A 25,732-nucleotide genomic window follows, 5' to 3' on the forward strand; every position below is an offset into this window, starting at 1 on the left:
TCAGTGGAAACAGATCAGAGCAAACTCAGGGTAAAGTTAAAAATTCCCCTCAAGAGATGCAGAAAATCAAAGATGCAAAAGCAGATAAGGTATTAGAATTAAGATAATCCATAGAATACAAAAACAGCAGAAACAACAACGAAGTGGGACAACGTGATAATATCGAGAAGCAACAAAGAAATGGGCTTCAGGCCAGGACTGACATAGCTGCAAAATAATGCTGAAAACCAGTACTGCAGTGAGGGACAGTCCAAACCTCAATAGGAACAGGGCTGTAGGCTAGATAGTTACCTTAAAACTTAAAGCAATCAAGTATCAGATCAGTCACATTGCTCAAGTCTTACAATGCAGTCCCCAGTGGTCCAGCAGAGTATCATCGTCCAGAGCAACTCGGTGGGAGGGAGGGGGTGTCGAGGGTGGGGAGTGCAAATTTAAGCAGATATTCAGAACATAGTGAAGATAAGAAACAAGTAAAGTCAGGAGATGGTTATGGGCTCATGAAAGCTAACTTTAAACTTGCACCTTGATATTGTCATATCAAATATAAAATGTACGCACAATTAGAGACGGGAAACCTAAACAGTGGAAGAGAGGCAATTGGCAGAGAAACAACAATTTGTATGTATGTAGCACCTTTAAAGTACTAAAACATTTCAAAGTGCTTCACAGGAAGCCTTTCATAAAAAAAATGAGCAAAATAAAGTGATATTAGGGCAGATGGCAAAGAGCTTGATAACGAGGTAGGTTCTAAGGAGTGTCTTAAGGAAGGAAAGTTAGAGAAGTGGAGAGGTTTAGGGAATTCTAAAGCTTAGGGCTAGGCAACTGAAGGTATGACCATCAGTGGCAAAAGATGGCAAAGAATGATCAACCTTGGACCGCTCATACTTTTAACTGTTCCCAAATCCTTTAATTTTAACCCCTTCTTCATAACTAATATTCTTTCTCTCGATTATAGAATTGCAACTATCTCTTCTTTTACAAATAAAGCTATACATCCTCCTTTGTGACCCAACCTTACATAGCCTCTGAACTCATTTCTGATCTTTCACTATTATCCAACCAGACTTCAGAGATAGCAGTTACTTCTAAATTTCTATGGAAGCATACGTAAATACAGGATTTTATTTACAATACTTCTCACAATACATAAACATATTTCAAAAAACATCTGTATATACCTTATATAGTTTACTTTATGCAAATTATCTAGATTCATGTATATGCATTTTCAGTAACTTGCCAATACTATCATCAGATGACCTGTCTTACCAGGCCTGATATACCTATATCTTTGAAGATACACTATTCTTGTTTACTTTCTGATTATCCTAGTGCTTGATGCATAAGTTCAAGAATTCCAAACCACTTGCTGATAAATTCAAAAGCAAAATACTGCAGACACTGGAAATCTAAAATAAAAACAGGAAATGCTAGAAATGTTCAATAGGTCATTGGCATTGGCGGAAAAAGAAACAGTGCTGACATTTCAAGTTGATGACCTTTCATCAGAACGGTACTTGCAAAAGGGTCCTGAAATGTTAAGTCAATTTCTCTCTGCAGACGCTGCCAGACCTGGTGAGCATTTTTAGTATTTCCTCTTATTGCTGCGAACTTCATATAGTTAGAGCTTTTGTTTTGCCTGAAATAAAGCAATCTCTCCCAGTAAAGATACACAACACTTATCTGAATTTAGAGGGCATAGGAGCAGCTTGGCAACATCCACTCTGTATAGACTTGCTGGAGTTTAATCAGCTGGAATAGAATAATTTACCACAGTGCTGGTAAGTTTCTCACTGCTTGCCAAGTTATGACCATCCTAGTTGTTGGGACACTAGCTTGCAGACTTATCTGGAAATGGATGCATAGGATGCCATGTGACGTCCTCCAAGGCTCATTAATGAGTCAGGGCGGCTGATCAATTATCATCGGTGCCCTACTTGGCTCAGGTCTACTGCTGAAGGTTGACTCAGTTCCAACCTTTCACGTATTAAGCATGTTACCTTGCAGGCAATATGACTGAAAAGGGATCCTATCTGCCCTGCCCATCACAGAATGGCAACAAGTTAATCAGTAAACAACCAGGAGTCTGTACTAGGAAAACAGCAAATACTGGGAAGTGAAGAACAGCAAACTTATAAAATGAGGAGTTCCTGATATTCCACTGTATGACATTAATGTTAAGCAGACATAATGCAATAGTGAAACCTCAGCTGTTCATCAGACATCAAAATATCATTAATATTCCTAAATATTATTCTGGTCACACAACGCCAAAAAATGTTAGAGTCTAATACAAACATTACTACACTGAAGAAGATAGGGAAAACAATCAATGGGTTATCAGTTACTTACCAACATTTTTGTTCAGAATTTGATCCTCAAATACCATTTGACAGCGGATAAACACAGTGTTCAGCACATCTCTTTTTAGCGACTGGGAAAAAATGAGTTTGGTTTTGATTAACTGTTACATCTAGATTGCAATTATAGGAAATACACAATACTCTATTTTTTGATAACACAATAACACGATTAAAAGAGTTCATCCGTTATTCTGTGCTTACAAACAAAACTATTGCAATCTGGTCAAATGGTAAGCATGATACCACAATACAACTTAATATCAATCATATTTTTCTGATGGCATCAGATTTTAAGGAACAAAATTACCTAAAGTTAACTGAAGCATGTTTAGAAATGAAGAAAGTAAAACATATATAGCAAGCCTTGCAGTTGAAATATATCTTGAAATTTATTTGCCAACTAAACATGAATTAATATTTTGTTTATGGTAACTAAACTGAGAATTGCCTGGGAACTAGAGTATAAAATCATGTGTGAAGTTCATCAACCAGCTAAAGTGTCGGCATTTTGGTAGGTGCAAAAATGTTGAATTATGCCTTAAGATACTTAACAGTTGTGTTTAAGCTGATTAAATAGTCCTATTGAATTGTTGTAATTCAGCCAGTACAACAAATCAGCACCGTAACTTCAACTACGGCAATATGGTTCAACTATGGTTAAAGGCAATCAGGTCAAAAATTCTTTTCACAGTTGGTTGGTACTTACCCAACAGTGTTTTAAAAAAAAAACCATAAAAGGACCAGCTGGAGAATAAGTTTTGAATGACATTACTTCCGATAGTTTAAGACAGAACTTTTGTGTAGGCTGATGGTATTATGAGAGATCTTTTGTTTGTTCATTGAATATGAGCATTACTGACAAGGCCAGCATTTATTGTCCATCACTAATTGCCCTGATGGTAAACCTTGTTTTGAATTGCTGCAGTCTATGTGGTACAGGAACACCTGCAATGCTGTTACCTTGGGAATTCCAAGCTTCTGGTCCAGCAAGAATGTAGCATTGGCAATATATTTCCAAGTCAGGACAGGTGGTGGTGTTCCCTCGTGCCTGCTGCCCATGTTCTTCTAGGTGAGTAGCTGGCATGGGTTTGGAAGGTCCTGTCGAAGGAGCCTTGGTGAGTTGCTGCAGTGCATCTTGTATATAGTATACACTGCAGCTACGATGTGCTGGCGGTGGAGGGAATGAATGTTTAAGGTGGTGAAAGGGGTACTTATCAAGTGGACTGCTTTGGCCTGGATGGTGTTAAGCTTCTTGAGTGTCGTTGGAGCTGCACTGAGCCAGGCAAGTGGAGGATATTCCCGCACACTCCGGACTTGTACCTTGTAGGTGATGCAAGACTTTGGTGAATCAGCACAGGAGTTAGTCAAGATAGAAAACCCAGCCTCTGACCTGCTCTTGTAGCCAGAGTATTTATATGGCTAGTCTAGTTCAGCTTTTGCTCAATGGTTACTCTTAGAATGTTGCTGGTGGGGGCTCAGCTGGCAAGGGGAGGTGAGTAGATTCTCTCTTGCTGGAAACGGTCATTGCCTGGCACTCGTGTGGCATGAATGTTATTTGCCACTTATCAACCCAATCCTGAATGTTGTCAAGTTTTGCTGCATGTGGACACAGGAACTGAATGGAACTGGACACTGCAATCATCAGCGAACATTTCTACATCTGACCTTTTGATGGATGCAAGGTGATTAATGAACATTAGTGACGGCCAGTGACCACAAAATCTCTGAAAATTAGGATAACACAAGTGTTCATGTTGGCCCCAGAAAAGCTTTGCTATGATCCCTTTTTAGTGTTGAATTCTCAAAAACCCCATTTACACTATATGTCCGCCTTTCCTTTAGGAAGATGGATGTAATAGCACTTACAATACATGCCTGATTAAGCATATTAGGCTGCTGGAAAAACGTCAATGTAGAGGAGGTAGGTTACAAAAAGACTAATGTTTGTACCTAATGTGGCGTTTGCCTCAGCTTTGCCTCTTTCTATTCTATTTAATTTTCACAAATCATAAAATTGTAATTTAGCAGGAGGCAATAGTGTTATTCTATAAGTGTGAGTACAGGAAACAAAGTCCAGGCAGAAAATACCTTCTTCAAAATTAGAAGAAACAGAAACAAAATAAGGGTAATGTAGAGTCTTTGTTTTAGGCTACTTCTACTCTTATATGACAAAGTGTTCATAAGATCACACTTGCACCTTACACCAAATAAAGTTGGCAAATTAACAGAATAGAAAAGTAAATGAAGAGTCTTTGTGGCATAGAAATCACTTTCATCTTCCTGCTGGTATACCCATGTTATGTGTAATATAATAAAAAAGAATTAGCCTAAACATTTCTACCTCAAAATATTATTAGAAACGCTCTTTAAATATGCACAATGTAAAGCTTTTGTGCATCTCCACTACAGAATACCTATACTGGTTGTAAAATTAATCTGTGTAAACCGCATGCTTGTATCACCCAAATCCAAAGGATTCTCTGCAGACAAAATTACATCAAGCAACAAATTAAAAATCACAGAAGATCTTGCCTATATTTATCTTGTTGAGAATGTTTTAGTTGAGGAGCAAAAACTCCTTTCTAAGAACACAAATCATACTGTACCTGTATGGCATCTTTTACTTTTGATTTACTGCCATGGAGATAAGCTCTGCAGCGTACAGTACCCTTCACAGTAACAGAGCTGCCGCAGTCTTCAATTAAAGCATCAACCTCACCATCAGCGATAGGAACCTTAAAACAAAAGGATCTTAACAATTAAGAAAAACATTCATTTACAGGTCAGTTGTAGTGGCATTGTACAGTAACACATTGTTTAAAAAGAAAGTTTTAATGTAAAAACAGAACATGCCAACAACACATAGCAGGTCATTCAGTACCTGTAGAATAAGAAAAGAGACAGGTTAACATTTTGGACAGTGTTCATCATAATGCTGTGAAGAAGGACAACAGTGTAGCTACAACTCTTGTTGGATTGTCAGGCAGTTGGATTAAGTGGCCCAGTTGCTCATTCCTGTTGGCTGGAGGTCCAATCGATTTAGAGGGCCAGGCCTCATTACCATGTCACCCTGAGTAGGTTTTCCATTATATAAGTTGTTATGACTTGCTGCAATATCGGGCAGACTGGAGATCAGCCTAGCTATCAGCTAGGGAGGTATGGGGGAAGGAGAGGAACCAACACTGCATGAGGCAGAGAATATTCACCTGGAGCTCAAAGGAGCATTCCTGCTTCTCTGTCCCACAAAAGTTGTCTTACATGTATGTTTTTGGGGCATCTTCCACTTCACTCCCCAGTACAACTGGGGAGACTTTTGCTTCGAGAGTGCTCCACCTACTTGCCCCCTGAAATTACATCATCATCCTATTTATATCAAAGAAACCCAATTTGCACATAGTGATGGGGCTCCCACCTGATTAAGCTGGGCTCTGGTAAATATGGTGGTGAAACAGAAACTGCCATTTTACCTTGGCTATTACTCCATTCCTCAATATGGACCAAACTTCTGTTCACTAAAGCTGCTGATTGACTAACTGTGTGTTTTCAGTATTTTCTATTTTGTTTCAGATTTCTAGTATTTGCAGTTTATTTGCTTTTTACTAGTAATATCTTTTTAGGCTGGCATGTTTTATTGGGGTATGGGATTGAGTTGTTTGTTTTCAAGGTCATGCTGAATAATACATCTATCAACGCCACAAATTTTGCTTGCCAGTTTTTTTCATTTTACATCATACCCTACTAGTGTGTATACACAATATACAAGGATTAGTAATAACTCTATTTACTTAGCACAGAACCTGTGAACTGTCTGGTAAAAATTCCATTGCAAAATAAGAAATAAAATTAAATCGACACATGTTGAAATATTCAATATTAATTAACAAAGACAACCACACTTAACAAACATTTATGATGAGTCAGATGAAAAAACAATGAAACTTTGAATAATTAATAGTGAGAACTAACAGGAGCTGTCAGGAACTGGACTTCCACTGGTAATTTCTTCTTCTGTGGAAGTAATAAAAAACAAAAAAAAAATCAGTAGCAATTTAAAGATTAACAAACTGCACATAATAAATTAGATTCACTCTAATACATTAGGGTTTTAGTAAACATTGCACAAAGAATACTGTTTACTTCCTTTAAAAATAAAGTACTTTTATAATTTTACAAGTGCGATAACTACAACAACAACCTGTATTTATTTAGCACCTTTAAAGCGGTAACACACCCCCAACTTGGGAATGGTCAAGAGGCCACTTATCTTGGAGGGTGGGAGGGCTGATTGAGGGCAAGGCTATGGAGGGTTTGCAAACAAGAATGAGAAGTTTAAAATTAAGGCGTTGCATAACCGAGAACCCATATAGGTTGGCAAGGACAGGGTTGATGGGGGAACAGGAGTTGGGAGTTAGGATATGGGCAGCAGTATTTTGGATGACCTGAAGTTTAGGGAGGACTGAATGTCAGAGGTCAGCCAGGAGTGCAAAGGAATAGTCAAGTCTGCAGGTATTAAAAACATGGATGTGTTTCAGCAGGTGAGTTAAGGGCAGAATCGGGTTTCTTTTTTAATTCATTCATTGGATGTGGGCCAGACCAGCATTTATTGCCCATCCCTAATTGCTCTTGAGAAGTGGTGGTGAGCTGCCTTCTTGAACCACTGCAGTCCTTGAGGTGTAGGTACACCCACTGTGCTGAAAGGGAGAGAGTTCCAGGATTTTGACCTAGCAACAGTGAAGGAACGGTGATATATTTCCAAGTCAAGGTGGTGAGTGGCTTGGTGGGAAACTTCCAGGTGGTGGTGTTCCTATGTATCTGCTGCCCTTGCCCTTCTAGATGGTAGCGGTGGTGTGTATGGAAGGTGCTGCCTAAGGAGCCTCGGTGAAAATAGGTGGGCTTAATGCATCTACGGATATATATTCACAAGCTGATTACGGGATCAAATATGACACTGAGATTCTGAACAGTCTGGTTCCGCTCTAGACAGTTGCCAAGGTCAGAGATGGAGTTGTGGCTAGGAAATGGAGTTTATGGCATGACAGAAGTTTGTCTTCCTAATATTTAGTTGTAGGAAATTTCTGCCATCTGACAAGGTAGACTTGGGTGTTGTTAACATACATGTGGGAATTGATGAGGTGTTTTTGGATGTTGTTGCCATGTAGCAGTATGTAGATGAGACACATGAAAGAACCAAGGCCAAAATCCTTGGGGGACAAAAGGGGTAACAGTGCAGGACCCAGAAGAGAAGAAATTGCAACTAGCTCTCTGGCTATGACTAGATGGATAAGAATGGAACAAGCAATCCCACCCAGCTAGAGAGACAATGGAGAGACTGCTATAAGTTATAAATGCAAAATGAACGAAAGAAAAAAAAACATATTTTGGTCAGCAATTTTAGTTATTATAAATAAGTTAGACAGATTATATTAAATGCACTTTTAAAAGGAACAATTCCAAAATCATTATTGTGCTTCCATACCGATCCTTCCCCTATTAGGTTCTCTGGTTCTTTAAACTGTCCATTTATCAGGTAACTGCTGTGCATAATTTGTTTTGCCCAGGAATTCAGACCTTTCTGGGGAGGGGGAAATGGTGAAAGGGAAGAGAACAAAAATATACTAAGTAAAAATTACACAAACAACAAAGGTTGCTTATTAAATTGATTATCCTTTCTTTAACTCTGGTATTTTCCTCAAAGTGTCATCATAGACATGCTCACATGCTCAACATAACATGACTGTGAGCTCCATTTGAAACAAAATGCAATTTCAAGAATATTGCATTACAAGGAATATACTAGAAATTAAATTTTTTGAAATATAAGTTCCATTGGCCTAGATTTCAGAGAAAAAAACAGAAAGACTTGCATTCTATATAGCACTTTTCACAACCACCAGACATCTCAAAGCGCTTCACAGCTAAGTATTTATTGCTTGTAGTCACTCCTGGCTGCAGGAAACATGGCAACTAATTTGCGCACAGCAATCTCCCACAAACAACAATGTCATAATGACCAGATAATCAGTGTTTAGTGATGTAAATTGAGGGATTAATATTGGCCAGGTCACCAGTGATAACCTCCCTGCTTGTTTTCAAAATAGGGCCATGGGGTCTTTTACATCTACCTAAACAAACAGATGGGGCCTTGGTTTAATGTGTCATCCAAGGTGTGTTGGCACCTCCAACAGTAAAATGCTACCTCAATATTATACTGGAGTCTCATCCTGAATTTTGTGCTGAAGTCCTGGAGTGGGACTTGAACCTGGAACCTTGTGATTCAGAGACAAATGTGCCACCAACTGAACCACAGATGACACACAAACACCTGCATTCTTGCAGTCACATTATTTCGCTGTTGTAGTGGATATCTGTCAGCAGGAACAGAATGTCAAATACAATAGTAGATAACAGTTGCTATAATTCTGCTCTGAATTTTAAACAAAATCATTTAAACTGAATTAATTTCTGTACTAGAATCTGAACTTTTTTGTTCAGCAAAAAAGATTAGTGCAAAGCACAAAATATTGAACAGAAACATCTGGTAAACGAAATAAATAGTTACCAACCTTATTAGTTTTCTTTGAATGTTCTAGCTTTGGTTAGACATCTCAAACCACAAATTTTAGAAGACTGGCAAGTGGGCATTTTTTAAATTAGTACCCTCTCCAGAATATTTTGATGTCTTTGGTGTTATGATGTCAGGAGGTTAGTATGCATGCTTTTCTGTTTACTTGCTTCACAAAGAAGATGCTCTTATTATAAACTACAAAAGTCCAAAGAGGATTAAAAAAGGACTGACTGGCCATATCAAAGACTTTCACTTCTCACCTTCACATCAACCATATTCCTGTCTATGTCAATTTGTCAAGCTTTCACTATACCCTCCAGCCTTCCACTTTCTAACTCTTGCAATCACACTCATCCTCCTTTATCTTGTTCAATGGATGTAAACAAATGAATGTAAAACAAATCAATGCTGCCATTGTTTTTATCATCTTCACCTTCTACTTTGGCAGCTCTTCCTGCACTTTTTGTAATCTGCCTTCTGGTTGATTCTTTCACAAGTTGACTATTTGATTTCTCTGCACTTATTCTCTCCAATCTAACTCCCTCTAAATGTTTGCTTCAATCTGAACTGACTACAGAAAGACTTATGTCAATTCCAGGCTCAACTCTTATCCGGCCCACTTATCTCCATCTACAAAACCTTCAACTAAGCTACTCCATCTTATCTCAAGTTAAGTCACATTTAACAAGCCATCTCTACTGGCTGCCTGGCCACCAAAACAATAGCTTCAGTCAAACCCACCAACAAAGTTCATGGCTCTGTGCAACCCTAAGAGCAATATTTGGTTGAGGCCAAACAGCAATTGTTGGAGGCTTTTTCCTAATTCTCTCTTAGCCAATTGTGAATGGTGATGGACAATTAAACAACTAACTGGAAGAGAACTCAATGATAAGAGCATAAGAACATAAAAAATAGGAGCTGGAGTCGGCCATTCAGCCCTCTGAGCTGGCTCCATCATTCAATGAGATCATGGCTGATCTTCTACTTCAAAACTATTTCCCTGAACTATCCCTCAACATCCTTGATGTTTTTAATATGTAGAATCCTATCGATCTCAGTCTTGAATATGCTCAATGACTGAACTTCCACAGCTCCATGGGGCAAAGAATTCTGAAGATTCACTATCCTCTGAGAGAAAAAACTCCTCCTCATCTAAAAGTGCTAAATGGTCAACCCCTTATTCTGAACTGTGTCCCCTGGTTCTGGACCCTCCAAGCTGGGGGAAATATCCTTCCTGCATCTCCTCTGTCGAGCCCTGTAAGAATTTTATATGTTTGAATGAGATCATCTCTCATTCTTCTAAACTCCAGAGAATGAAGACCCAGTTTATTTAATCTCCTCTCTTAGGACAATCCCTCCATCCCGGGAATTAATTTAGTGAACCTTCACTGCACTCCCTCTACGGCAAATATATCTTTCCTTTGCCAAAGAGGGCAAAACTGCACACAATACTCCAGGTGTGGTCTCACCAAGGTTCTGTATAATTACAGTAAGGCATCTATACTCCAATACCAAATCCTCTTATAATAAAAGCCAACATACCATTTGCCTTCTTAATTCTTGCTGTACCTGCATGTTAGTTTTCAGTGACTCATGAACAAGGGCACCCTAGTCCTTTTGAAGTTTAACACTTCTCAGCCTCTTACCATATAAGAAATACGCTGCATTTGTTTTTCCTACCAAAGTGGATAACCTCACATTTCTCCACACTGTATTCCATCTGCCAAATTTTCACCCATTCATTCAGCCTCTCCAATTCCTCTTGAAGCATCTTCACATTCTTCTCACAACTCCCATTTCCACCTAGTTGATGGGGGAGCACAGCACATCAGTGTAAAATGCAAGGATGAAACATTTGCAACCATCTCTAGCCAGGAGTGCCGAGTGGATGATCCATTTCAGCCTCTTCCTGAGGTCCACAAAAACACACATGCCAGTCTTCAGCCAATTCAATTCGCTCTGTATGATATCAAGAAACAGCTGAAGGCAAAGGATATGGGCCTGACAACATTCCAGTAGTAGTGCTGAAGACTTGTGACATAGAGCAAACCGTGCCCCTAGTCAAGCTGTTCCAGTACAGCTACAGCACTGGCATCCATCCAGCAATGTGGAAAATTGCACAGGTATGGCCTGTTCATAAAAAGCAGGACAAATCCAGCCCGGCCGATTACCACCCCTTCAGTCTACTCACAATCATCAGCAAAGTGATAGAAGATGACATCAACGGCACTATCAAGTGTCACTTACTCAGTAATAACCTGCTCACTGATGCTCAATTTGGGTTCCACCAGGGCCACTCAGCTCCTGACCTCATTGCAACCTTAGTTCAAAAATGGATAAAAGAGCTTAATGCTAGAGGTGAGATGAGAATGACTGGCCTTGACACCCAGGCAGCTTTTGGCCAGGTGTGGTATCAAGGAGCTGTAGCAAAATCGAAGTCAATGGGAATCAGGGGGAAAACTCGCCGCTGGTTGGAGTCACAGCTGGTACAAAGGAAGATGGTTGTGGTTGTTGGAGGTCAATCATCTCAGTCCCAAGACATTACTGCAGGAGTTCCTCAGGATAGTGTCCTTGGCCCAACCATCTTCAGGTGTTTCACCAATGACCTTCCCTCCATCATGAGGTCAGAAGTAAGGATGTTCGCTGATGATTACACAATGTTCAACACCATTTGCATCAGTCCTCAGGTACTGATGCAGTCTGAGTCCATAAGCAGCAAGAGCTGGAGAACATTCAGTCTTGGGCTGATAAGTGGAAAGTAACATTTACATCACACAATTGCTAGGCAATGACTATCTCCAACAAGAGAGAATCCGACCATCTCCCCTTGACATTCAATGGCATTAACATTGTACCATTACCACTATCAACATCGTGGAGGTTACCACTGACCAGAAGCTGAACTGGACCAGCCATATAAATACTGTGGCTACAAGAGTAGGTCGGAGGCTAGGAATCCTGCAGTAACCCACTTTCTGACTCCCCAAAGCCTGTCCACCATCTACAAGGTACAAGTCAGGAGTGTGGTGGAATACTTTCCACTCGCCTGGATGAGTATAGCCCCAACAACGTTTAAGCCTGACACCATCCAGGCCAAAACAGCCCATTTGACTGGCACCCCATCCACCACCTTCAACATTCACTCCCTTCATCACTGAAGCACGGTGGCAGCAGTATGTACCATCTATAAGATGCACAGCCTCCTTCAACAGCACCTTCCAAACCTGCCACCTCCACCATCCAGGAGGACAAGGGCAGCAGATGCATGGGAACACCACAAGCTGCAAGTTCCCCTCCAAGCCACACAAAATCTTGATTTGGGACTATATCGTCGTTCCTTTACTGTGGCTAGGTCAAAATCTCGGAACTACCTAATAGCACTGTGGGTGTACCTACACCACATAGACTGCAGCAGTTCAAGAAGGCACATCACCATCATCTTCTAAAAGGCAAAGGGAAGGGCCTAGCCAGTGATGCCCACGTCCCATGAAAAGGATAAATGAAACTAAGAAGGAATCACCTTGAAGAAGATCACTATCCTTTTGAACATCATCTTCTCCCTGCCCCCAAACTCATTATCCTATGCCCAAGATTCAAATTGCCCCGTCCTGGGAGGCCCACTGCTTCAGCATTTTCTTCTAACACCAAAATCATTTTTGTTTTTTTGACTCCATCCTCTCGTCCTCTCTTCCAGTTACTACCCACCTGCCCATAACTCCTCGCTTCTCGCAGAATAATGACAGAATTTCTTCTCAATCTTATTAGCCAATGCATCTGATGGATCATCTTCTACTATTTTTTCCACATGAACAGTATCAAATGCATCTGCTGCTTCCCTCATACCTTTCCAGAGGTACTACTATCTGTACAATATTCTTGTTCGATTTTCCTTTACTTTACCAGCAGCTTTTTATTCACCTCAAACTTCAGCATGTGGAATAAGCCTGCACTATTCTCCACTCCCTTAAATGGCCTTGGACATAAAGTGATTTCTAAGTACCTCCATTAACATATTGTATTTGTATTCACTGCTTTCTTTATGTTGGCAATTTTAATGGTGATTTGGTGATTACTTTATCAAACATCCCTGTATCGCTCACCCTTTATCACACCATATCCATCTTTAGTTTCCTACACTGTTCAACCAAGTTCAAACCAAACAGTGGGGATTTCCAAAACAAGAATTTTTGACTCATGAAACCCTAATTAGTGCAAAAATGAAAAATTTAAAACAAAATAATTCATACCAATGAATCCTTGTCAAACTTATGTTCTGCAGCTACTGGTACAGGGATATTAACATCCACGTTGATTGTGGCTTCCATGATCTGCCAGGGAGCTGTCAAGCTGCTGGGTTTACAGTCTAACATTTTAATGGGAGTCTTGAAAAAACAGGAAATTAAGATTCATTAGTAGATAGTATATTTTCTTGCTGGAATTATAACATGAATATTTAGCACACAGAGTACTATTTCTGCTGTTAATAATGTCCAAATATTTCTTGTACATTTCTATTTAATACTCCAAGGCCAAAATTTTAAACCAAGAAATTTAAAATCAGTTTCTGCACATCCATCAGTTCTTTCTTTGTTGTGACACGTTTACTATTGGTTGTTTTCTTATTTGTATTATCTCAAAAAATTAATTTTATGTCATGCAACTGTCTTACAAATATATTTTAAGGTTTTTAAAGATAAAAAAAACTTGCATTTCCACAACATATTTTGCATGTTCAGGACATCCCCAGAGGCACCTCACAGACAGTTAATTACTTCTGATGAACAGATACTGCCTGTTTAGACAAACACAGCAGACATTTTCCACTAGGCAAGGTCCCACAAACAGCAAGTGAGATAACTGACTGGTTAATTTGTGTTTTTGCTGGTGCTAATCTGATAGAGGAATAGCGGCCATTTGCAGGCATTGAAAGAGCTACCTCTTCTTCAAACAATACTATAGGATCTTTTACATACACATGTACAGACAGGCAGAGCCTTGGTTTAATCTCTCCTCTGAAAGACAGCACACCTCCAACAATATAGTGGTCCTACAGTGTTCAAATTCTGTTGTAGTACTTAAAACTACAACCTCTGACTCAGAGGCAAAAAATGCCAGAGCTGAACCAAGCTAGCATTAAAAATCCCAACATCAATTCATCATTTGATTTTTAATGCGAAAAAGGCAACTAGAAAAATTAAGAATTAGTTAGATTACAAATGTAGCTACAAGCAGTACAACTGAAAAACAGCTGAATGCAAACAAGTGCATCATGAAACTGTTAAACAGCTACATGTTTGTGAAATATCATTTGAGTACTTTCCTTCCAACATTTCTTTTCATTATGTGTATTATGACACAGCGATGGTAAAGGCTGGGGAAACTTGAAACAACTGTCATAATCCATTTTTCACAATTTGTAATTTTGAGATGCAGACTTTGAATTCAGTAGGAATAAGACCACCGAGTCTCGTGGTTTTTATATAAAATTAAACATTTATTAATTTAATAACAAATTAAACACATACACATGGCTACAAATTACTACTATAATAACTTTTAACAAATCCTTAAATTAATCACCCCCAGGTAAATCTCCACTGAGGCAACAGTAACCCATAGGCCAGGATATTGAGGTCAGCGAGCAGGGGGGCAGGGCCTGCTCGCCGACGCGTAAAATGACGTGGGGTGACATCGGGTGGAACTCCCAATGTCATTTCAATTATCAGGTCAGCGGGGGCGCAGCCGAATCAGCAGTGCATCCGACAACCTGTCAACAGCTTATTAAGGCCATTTTAAAACTAATTCAAGTAATCAATGGACCTGCCCATCCAACCTTAAGGTTGGCAGGCAGGCCGGGCGCCCTGGCGGGCTTCAGAAAAAGCATGAAACCTCATCCACGGGCAAGATGAGGTTTCATGAGGGTTTTTAAAAATTTAATAAAAGTTTAATTAAAAGTGGTGGACATGTCCCAACTCATGTGACAGTGTCACATGAGGGGTCACGTCAGGGAAATGTTATTTTTGTACACTGACCATTTTTAAACTTGGCACCAATCTCCCTGAGGCAGCACTTAGCCTCAGGGAGATCAGTGCGCTCCTTCGCGCACATGCGGTGGAATCCCCTCCACCCCCCTCCGCACTTCCTGGTGGATGTCATGCTGGGTGGGCCTTAATTGGCCCGCCCACGTAAAATGGCGGCGCACTCCCATTTGGGGGTGCCGATCGGAGGCATGCCTGCATGTGCCCGCTCCTGCACTCCTGGCAGGGGGAAAATTCTTCCCACAGACTTTAAATAGACATCAGGCAAAGCACATTTGACCTTATGAATTCTAAATGTGGTTCCTTTGCAAATTGGTTGAAGGCATACAGGTTGGTTAGGTCTTAAATGCCTCTACCTTACGCACACAAACACCTTTCTTTATGTACCTAGCTTTCCCTTTGAATATAAATCTTCCATTGTATCACTAGGCCTTTTGAATTTCAGCTCTCCTAACAATAAAACCCCTTTAATAGCACCAATTTTATTAGTAAGCTGAAAAAATAAACACATTGATAAAAGCAAAAAACTGCGGATGCTGGAAATTCAAAACAAAAATAAAAATACCTGGAAAAACTCAGCAGGTCTGGCAGTATCTGCGGAGAGGAACACAAAGTTGGCAGTGTGACCAGTGCAGGAATAGGAGATGGTCAAAGGAGATAACACAACGGTTGACTTGAAGAAGGATTTTGGAGTTGAGGTATGACTGACTTTTAAATGTATTCAGCAGTCACAAAGATATGGGAGTTCATTAAATAAGGGTTGCAGACTGTGAAGGACTAATGAATCAAAACTTCAACAAGACTTTGCTGCTCAGCTGGTGGTATCCCCCATCCTTCAGCAGTTGTACTGGCAATAGTAACCAGAAGGAATAAAAACAAGAGGCAGTCAGATCAGGAAGAGTTAGATCTAGTGTGGAAAAAAATAAAGATCTTCAATGCCTCTAGCCAGTTTAGTTTCAGCCTCCACAAGGCAAGCACTTGGGTTTGAAGGGTGGTATCTCATGATAGTGTTATATATAGCAGAAAGAAGAAAGAGCTAAAAGCTTCATGGTTGGTGGGAAAGGGCTGGTTAATGCCCAAAATCACTGGGTAAAGGTCTGTCAGCACCTGATTGCTAGAGAATTGTTTTGAAAATAGCTTGTCAGGTGAAACTGAGATCACAAACAATAAGAAATCTATTTTAAACTCATAATATTGTTTGGTAGCAATTACTAACAAAATATCACTAGACCAACATTAAGGATATGGGTAACCTGCAGATCAAAAACATCTTCAAAGTGTACCAGGGGCTGATTTCATATTTTCTAATACATTTGTTCTGGCAAAGCTAGCAGGTAATGTCATGCACAAAGAGGAATAAGTTATATATAATGGATGAACACATAATTTAAACAAAATATAACAAGAATGCCAGTAAATCACAAGAAAATTAACCATTCACATCTATATCATGCCATGTTGCTGGCATTTAATTGTTTTCTGTAATTCTGCAAATCTTAATGTTTATCCTCCATTTGCTGTCATTATTGGCAGTTTGTAGAATTTTCAGAAGGTTTTATATTTCTTCTTTTTGCAAAAATTAAACTAGTGAGGTAGATAATGGTGGTGTAGTTCCAACAATTTATTGTCATGTAGAATCACAGAATGATGCAACAAAAAGGAGACCAATCAGCCTATCATACCAGTGCTAGTCTTTTGGTAGTAACCATCCAACTAGTCCTTCTCCCCCGCACTTTCTCCATAGCCTTGCAATTCTTTCCCCCTAAGTATTTAATCAATTCACTTTTGAAAATTACCATTGAATCAGTTTCCACCATGCTTTCAGGTGGTGCATTCTAGATCACAATAACTCAAAATTATAAGCAATAGGAAGAGGAGTAGGCCACTCACCACATCTGATAAGATCATGGCTGATCTGACTGTGCCCTCAACTCCACCTTCCCGCCCATTCCCCATAACCCTCAACTCCTTTGTCAATCAAAAATCTGACAAGCTTAGCCTTGACTATATTCAATGATTCAGCCTCCACTGCTCTCTGTGAAAGAGAATTCCAAAAAGTAACAACTCTCAGAGAAGAAATTCTTCCTCATCTCCATCTTAATTGGGAGACCCATTATTTTTAAACTGTGCCTCAAAGTTTTGGACTCCTCTAAGAGAGGAAGAATTCTCCCAGCATCTACACTTTCAAGCCCCTTGAGAATCTTAAGATCAGCTCTCATTCTTCTAAGTTCCAATGAGTATAGGCCCAACTTCCTCAACCTTTTTTTATAAGGCAACCCCTTCATCCCAAGAATTAGTCTAATGAATCTTCTCTGAACTGTTTCAAATGCAAGTATATCCTTCCTTGAATAAAGGGCCCAAAACTGGACACAGTACTTCAGGTGCAGTCTCACTTTTGCTCTGTACAGCTGTAGCAAGACTTCCCTACTCTTATTGTGTCAGTGGAGGCTGAATTGAATGTATTTAAGGCCGAGATAGATGGGTTCTTGATTGGTAAGGGGATCAAAGGTTGTGGGGAGAAGGCGGGAGAATGGGGTTGAGAAACTTATCAGCCATGATTGAATGGGCCGATGGGCCGAATGGCCTAATTTCTGCTCCTATGTCTTATGGTCTTATACTCCCTTGCAATAAAGGCAAGCATTAAATTTGCCTTCCAAATGCAGCAAGACCTGGACAATATCCTGGCTTGGGCTGACAAGTGGCAAGTAACATTTGTGCCACACAAGTGCTAGGCAATGATCATCTCCAACAAGAGAGAATCTAATCATCACCCCTTGACATTCCATGGCATTATCATCGCTAAATCCCCCATTATCAACATCCTGGGAGTTTCCATTGGCCAAAAACTGAACTGGGTTAGCTATAAAAATACTGTGACTACAAGAGCAGGTCAGGGGCTAGGAAACATGCAGCAAGTAACTCACTTCCTGACTCCCCAAAGCCTGTCCACCATCTACAAGGCACAAGTCAGGCGTGTGATGAGTGCAACTCCAACAACACTCGAAGCTTGACATCATCCAGGACAAAGCAGCCCACTTGACTGGCATCCCATCCACAAACATTCACTCCCTTCACCACTGACGGACAGTGGCAGCAATGTGTCCCTTTTTGTCAAAAAATGTTTCCTCTGGTACCCACCTTCTACCACTGGAAATAGTTTCTCCTTATACACAGCCCTGGTCAGACCACACCTGGAGCATTGTAAGTAATTCTGGGTACCACACCTTAAGAAGAATATACAGGCCTCGGAGAGAGTACAATCTAGATTTACCAGAGTGATTATCTAGACTCCAAGGGTTAAGCTATGGAGATGAATTAAACAAACCAGGGTTGTCTCCCCAGGAATTCTGAAATTTAGGGGTGATTTGATTGAAGTTAAGATATTTGGGGGAACAGATAGGGTAAATATGAAGAAACTATTTCCATTGGTTGGGGAGCCTAAGACTATGTGGCATAACCTAGATATTAGTCAGGCCTTTCAGAAGTGAAATTAGAAAACACTTCTTCACACAAGGGTGATAGAAATTAGGAACTCCTTTCTGCAAATGGTAATTGATGTCACATCAATTGTTAATTTTAAAACTGAGATTGATATATTTTTGTCAGGCAAAGGTATTGAGGGATATGGCGCAAAGGTGGGTAAATGGACTTAGGTTACAGATCATCCATGATCTCATTGATTTGTGGGACAAGCTCAAAGGGGCTAAATAGCTTACTCTTGTTTTGATGCTCCTTAATTACTCCAGGAAGACCACTCATGATTTTGAACACCTCCATCAAATCTCTTCTTAAGCTTCCTTGCTCTAAGGTCAACAACCACCAGCTTTTCTAATTTCTCCACATAAATTAAGTTCTTCATTTCTAGCGCGATTCTAGTCATTCTGTTCTGCAGCCTCTCTGAGGTCTTTATATCCTTGCTAAAGTGTAGTGCACAGAACTGAACATATCACTCTAGCTGAGGCCTAGTCAGTGTTTTAGCACTATTTTGCATAACATTCTGGCTTTTGTACTCTATGCTTCTCCTAAAAAAGTCAAGGGTCTACAATGGCTTTTTAAAACTTTTTCTCAACTTGTCCTACCACATTCAAAGATATGTTTACAAACATCCTCCCAGGTCTCTGAGTTCTCGCAGCCCCACTATCAATTAATTTATACAGCTACTCTTCATTCTTATCAAAGGGCAGCATTATCCCCCCGTCGGGGGGGGATGTGCGGGAGCAGGCGGGTTCCCAATTGGCGCCCCCAATTGAGGGTGTGCCGCAATGTTATGTGGGCAATTAAGGCCCACCCAGCGTGACGTCCGCCTGAAAGCGCTGTGCGGTTCCTGAGTGGGCGGGGGATTCCTTAAGCCGGGAATGCGCTCTTTCGCGCGCATGCACAGAACTCCCTGAGGCAAAGTGCTGCCTCAGGGAGATTGGTGTTACTTTTAAAAAGATAATAAAGGATGGGAAAAATTTTATTGACGTGCCCTCATGTGACACTATCACATGAGCTGGGTCATGTCAATTACTTTTATTAAAAATGTAACACAAATTTAAAATCCCTCATGAAACCTCATTCCGCCCATGGATAAGGTTTCATGTTTTTTCTGAAGGCCGCCGGGGCTCTTCGCCTAACCACCAACCTTAAGGTTGGGCGGGCAGATCCATTATCATTTAAATTACTTTTTCAATGGCCATAATAAGCTGTTGACAGTTGGGTGGGCGCACAGCTGAGTCGGCTGCACGCCCGCCGAACTGAAAATCTAAATGATGTGGGGTGACGTCGGGACGCAAGGGGGCAATCTATGGGTGCAGCCAGATGACATCGCTAGAGTGTTGAATGAATACTTCACATCCATCTTCACCCAAGAGAATGAGGATAAAGGTATTGAACTCAGGGAGAGAGACTGCCAGGTTCTTAGGAAAATTGATATAGGGAGTGACAAGGTATTGGAGGTGTTGGCAGGCTTAAAAGTGGACAAATCTCCAGGTTCAGATGATTTGTGTCCCAGACTGCTGAGGGAGGCAAGGGAAGAGATCGCAGGGGCTCTGACCTAAATTTTTAATTCCTCTCTGGCCACGGTGGAGATGCCAGAGGACTGGAGAACGGCTAATGTGGTTCTGCTATTTAAGAAGGGTTGTAGAAATAAGCTAGGGAGCTACAGGCCAGTGAGTCTCACGTCAGTAGTAGGGAAACTATTGGAGAAAATTTTGAAAGGGAGAATCTATCTCCACTTGGAGAGGCAAGGTTTGATCAGGGATAGTCAGCATGGCTTTGTCAGAGGGAGGTCATGCCTAACAAATTTGATTGAATTTTTTGAGGAGATGACCAGGTGTGTAGATGAGGGTAGTGCAGTTGTAGTTTATATGGATTTCAGCAAAGCCTTTGACAAGAACCCGCATGGGAGACTTATAAAGAAGGCAAATGCACATGGGATACAGGGTAATTTGATAAGGTGGATTCAAAATTCGCTTAGTTGTAGGAGACAGAGGGTAATGACAGAAGGATGCTTTAGTGACTGGAAGCCAGTGTCCAGAGGCATACCACAGGGATCTGTGCTGGGTCCCCTATTTGTCATTTATATAAACAACATAGATGACTATGTGGGGGGTAGGATTAGTAAGTTTGCGGATGACACAAAGATTGACCGGGTGGTTAACAGTGAGGTTGAGTGTCTTGGGCTACAGGAAGATATAGGCAGGATGGTCAAATGGGCAGATAAGTGGCAGATGGAATTTAATCCTGAAAAGTGTGAGGTGATACACTTTGGAAGGAGTAATTTGACAAGGAAGTATTCAATGAATGGCATGACACTAGGAAGTTCTAAGGAACAAAGGGACCTTGGCATGTGTCCATCGATCTCTGAAGGTAGAAGGGCATGTTAGCAGGGTGGTGAAAAAGGCATATGGGACACTTGCCTTTATCAATCGAGGCATAGATTACAAAAGTAGGGAGGTCATGTTGGAGTTGGAAAGAACCTTGGTGAGTCCACAGCCTGGAGTACTGTGTACAATTCTGGTCACCACATTATAGGAAGGATGTGATTGCACTGAAGGGGGTGCAGAGGTGATTCACCAGGATGCTGCCCGGAATGAAACATTTCAGTTATGAAGAGAGGTTGGATAGACTTGGGTTGTTTTCGTTGGAGCAGAGAAGACTGAGGGGCGAAAAAATAAAAACAAAAAAAAACTGCGGATGCTGGAAATCCAAAACAAAAACAGAATTACCTGGAAAAACTCCGCAGGTCTGGCAGCATCGGTGGAGAAGAAAAGAGTTGACGTTTTGAGTCCTCATGACCCTTCGACAGAACTTGAACAAGTTCTGTCGAAGGATCATGAAGACTGAGGGGCAACCTGATCGAGGTGTACGAGATTATGAGGGGCATGGACAGGGTCGATAGGGAGCAGCTGGTCCCCTTAGTTGAAGGGTTAGTCACAAGGGAACATAAGTTCAATGTGAGGGGCAGGAGGTTTAGGGAGGGTTTGAGGAAAAACTTTTTTACCCAGAGGGTGATGACAGTCTGGAATGCACTGCCTGGGAGGACGGTGGAGGCGGTTGCCTCATATCCTTTAAAAAGTACCTGGATGAGCACTTGGTACGTCATAACATTCAAGGCTATGGGCCAAGTGCTGGTAAATGGGATTAGGTAGGTAGGTCAGGTGTTTCTCACGTGTCAGTGCAGGCTCGATGGGCCGAAGGGCCTCTTCTGCACTGTGTGATTCTGTGATTCTGATCAGATCGCTCACTGTGTTGCATGCAAAATCGAAATACGCCAAAAACCACAATTTTCGAACCTGAGAAGGGCCTGGCCTACCTCAAACTACCCTAGAAAGGCAAAGTGTCTCAAAAATTTGAACAACAGATTAAGCAAGTCATTTCACACTGCTACTATGCAGTGGCCACGCAAGTGGTAATTTCAACTAATAGGATGTTGCCATCAGTCCAAAGAGATGTTCTGCCTACCACACAATTGAGCAACTTCATGTATTCAATTTCAGTGCTGGTGTAATGCCAGGTATGTAGCCTGTGCATCCCAATGACTGACTGATTGAATCAAACAGCATTTTCCTTCGGTTGTTTGTAATAAGCAGAAAACACGTACTCAATCAGCCCACGTTTGCAAACCCAAAACAAAATGTCTACTATTAGATGTGATTTCGCAATTGGGCAGCATTTGCTGAACAATCCTGAGCGCTCTAATTGGTACACGAACAACCAATTTAAGATCATCAGTCGAGCTCATAACGTGGCTCATTTACCCTTGCTAGAAGTGACATACATTCATACGCAGGAACCTGTTCTCTGCAGAGAAAAGTAATATTTTCAAGCCTTGCGCTATTTTTGAATTATCCAGGTGCTGAGGAACCTATAATTTCCTATTGCTTTCTCCATGGCAATGCCTTGGCCAGAGTCAAATTGCCAACCATCAAAACGTTTTCTCCTGCAGTATAAATTGTTCAGTGTTTGAAATTTGACATTCTTATGTTCGTTCCTGATAAGTGCAAGATGAAAAGTTTCTGCAACATGCCTCACTTTCCAGCAATATTCAGATTTGGTAATACCAACTGAAATTTTATATAAAAATCTTTATTAGTTAATACACTAATAAGCTATGTAAGTCATAACGTAAGATATTACAGGGACAATTTTGAAAGCATAAATGCCAGTGCAGAGCCTGTGCTCACATTAATAAGTTTCCACACTGATTGCAAAGTCTCCCAGTTAACCCGTTATATTTCTAATGGCATACACATCCACAGACAGAAATTTAAAATTTAAGAAAATTTAAAGCTACAGTCTATTCCTGATTTTGCAAAAAAAAACAGCTACAGAAATAACACAATAAAGTGGTAATTTGGTGCTTAAATAATGGAAATATCATTTCATTTGAATTAGTTGAATTCAAATTCAGTGGACTGCATCACAGTATTCTTACCTGTGGATTGTGAAGATCATAAGCTCGCACCTTCATTCTGTATGTAATGAGCTCAGGAAAAATTCAGGTTCATTTTTCAACTAGAGTTGATTCCTCTTAAATTGTATAAATTATTTGTTACTGCGATTCTAACTTGTAATTGCTTCTACTGGTTGTCATTTCACATTAATTCAATACTTGTAGACTTTTTTGGGTTTTGGATGATCTGTTCCAGAGATGAGGCATGGAGCTAAACCACAGGGTGCCACATGAACAGAGCTCATCATGAACAGTATGGAAAGTTGAAATCTGGATATGAGTGGGAATTCACTTCAGAAAGGGAAGGTGGTGCTCCTCTTTGCTTTTAATACTTGTCCTTTTATGTAAGCTTAAAGCAGGAAGCATTCAAATTTGTTCAATGTTTCAGTGCTTAGTTGGCAATGTCAATGTACAAAAACAAGTTGGTGAAGCCAGGCTTTTGACTGGTCCGCTTAGAGAATATGGCGCACCAAAGTTTGTTAGGGATGGTAATTTGATCATGTCCACTATAGAGTAATTCAATGTTCTCTGCACTGTATAATTTGATTTGCTCATTGCTAAGTAGGCCACAGAGTTTAGTGCTAAGGCTACTGATTTCAGAGAACAGGGCACTCAAACTCTCAGGTTAGGAGCATGCACAGCGCCCACCCTGCTGTGTTCAGGGAGCGCACAGTGCCCATCCTGCTGAGTTTGGGGGATGTGTATCACCCTTGCTGCCAGGTTCAAGGAACATGCAGCACCCACACTATTGATTACAGATAGGAAGGGGTGAGGCCATGGGAGGTTTTAAAATGAGAATGAGAGTTTTTAAAATCAGGATGTTGGTGTACCATGAACCTAGCAAGTCAGCGAGTGCCAGGATAACATTGGAACAGTTAATGCAATGACTAGCTCCGACCATAGTACCCAACTGCTTCGCCATAGCACTTAATGGCATTACCATCACCGAATCCATCATCAACAGCCTCGGGATCATCATAGACCAGTAAGTTAACTCGGCCAGCATGGAACATAAATTGTGCTGCTACAGGAGCAGCTCAGAGGAGAGGTATTCCAACTACCTAAAACAAACACTCGAGAAGCTCAACACCATGTAGAACAATGGAGCTTGCTTGATTGGCATCCCATTGACCACCTTAAACAATCACTCCCTCCACCACCAGCGCACAGTGGGAAGTGTGTACCATATACAAGATGCACTGAAGCAACTTGCCAAGGTTCCCTCAACAGCACCTTCCAAACCCATAACCTCTACCATCTAAAAGAAAAAGAGCAGCAGGTGCATAAAAAAAAAAACACCCCCTGCAACTCCCCTCCAAGTCACACACTATCCTGACTTGGATATATATCACCATTCCTTCATTGTCAGTGGCTGAAAATCCTGGAATTTCCTACCTAATAGGTCTGTAGGGGTTTTTTTATTATTCATTCATGGGATGTGGGCATCGCTGTCCAGGCCAGCATTTATTACCTTTCCTTAGTTGCCCTAGTTCAGGGGACATTTAAGAGTCAACCACATTGCTGTGGGTCTGGAGTCACAGGTAGGCAAGACCAGGTAAGGACAGGAGATTTCCTTCCATAAAGGACATTAGTGAACCAGATGGGTTTTTATAACAATCTACAATGGTTCATGGTCATCATCAGACTTTTAATTCCAGATTTTTACTGAATGCAAATTCCACCAACTGCTGTGACAGGATTCGAACCCAGGTCCCCAGAGCATTACCCTGAGTCTCTGGATTACTAGTCTAGTGACATTGCCACTACACCATCACCTCCCCCTGTGGGTATACCTCCACCACACAGACTGCAGTGGTTCAAGAAGGTGGCTAACCACCACCTTCTCAAGGGAAATTAGGAATGGGCAATAAAGCTGGCTTTACCAGCGCTGCCAAAATCCCATGAAGAAGTAATAAAAATAACTGGTCAGATTAGATTTGTCTTGCTTTTTGTGACAGGGCTTACATGGGCAATTGTCCATTTTATCAGCTGAATGCCAGCAGTTGTAACTCTTTTGTTACAAACCAAATAAACAAAATCACTGGAACAGCATTGCTGGAGATGTGATTAGTTCTAGTCTTCAGCAAATAGCAGGGATGTTTTTGGGGCCCTTTACTTTTTCAATTGTGCTCAGCTGATTCTTGATGGTGCATGGGATGAATCAAATTAGCTGAAGACTAGCTTTGCTGGTGTGGGCCTAGAAAGAGGCAGAGACTGATGACCCACCACCTTGGCACTTCTATCTGAATATTGTTCCAAATTTTTCAGCCTCATCTTTTACAGTCCTGTGCAGGGCTCTGCTGAGGATGGTGCCTCTCCTCTTGTTGGCTGTTTAATTGCCCACCTCCATTCATGAGTGGATGTGGTAGGACTAAAGACTCATTGGATGTGGGGTTTCTTAGCTCTGTCTATTGAATGCTGCTTCTGTTGCTCAGTCACATCATTCAGACTGTATAAAATGCAACCTAGATTGCTGAGGGAAGCTAGGACGGAGATAGTTTAAGCTCTGATCATAATCCTCCTTGAACACTGAAGTGGTGCTGGAAAACAGGGGGATTGCAAATCTTTTTATGAAAACAGGGGGATTGCAAATCTTTTTATTCAAAAAAGGAGAGGGATAAATCTAGTGTTTACAGGCATGTAACAAGCATGGTGGATAAAGGGGAACCTGTAAACGTGGTACTTGGATCCAATAAGGTGCTTCACAAAGTAAGAGCTTATGGTGCAGGGGGTAACATAACAGCATGGATAGAGGATTAGCTAGCTACAGGAAGCAATAGTTGGGATAAATGGGTCACTTTTGCATTGGCAACCTGCAAGGAGTCGAGTG

At 40.9% G+C, this 25,732-nt stretch overlaps 1 protein-coding gene across 22 annotated transcripts in view; it reads right to left on the reverse strand.

Annotated features, from left to right (window-relative positions):
- The window catches only part of odr4 (odr-4 GPCR localization factor homolog), a 97,134-nt gene that overhangs the window by 33,682 nt on the left and 37,720 nt on the right, over nt 1–25,732 (reverse strand). For 21 of the 22 annotated variants that reach the window (XM_041208811.1, XM_041208805.1, XM_041208795.1 and 18 more), the window contains 6 exons: nt 22,885–22,921; nt 13,176–13,310; nt 7,840–7,935; nt 6,330–6,371; nt 4,970–5,098; nt 2,353–2,434 (listed from right to left, as the gene is read on the reverse strand). In XM_041208811.1, coding sequence (XP_041064745.1) covers nt 2,353–2,434; nt 4,970–5,098; nt 6,330–6,371; nt 7,840–7,935; nt 13,176–13,310; nt 22,885–22,921 — 521 coding nt within the window. The remainder of the gene's footprint in view (nt 1–2,352; nt 2,435–4,969; nt 5,099–6,329; nt 6,372–7,839; nt 7,936–13,175; nt 13,311–22,884; nt 22,922–25,732) is intronic. The other variant, XM_041208813.1, reaches the window with a different exon arrangement.

The sequence above is a fragment of the Carcharodon carcharias genome, chromosome 16, assembly GCF_017639515.1.
Source record: "Carcharodon carcharias isolate sCarCar2 chromosome 16, sCarCar2.pri, whole genome shotgun sequence".
NCBI lineage: Eukaryota > Metazoa > Chordata > Chondrichthyes > Lamniformes > Lamnidae > Carcharodon > Carcharodon carcharias.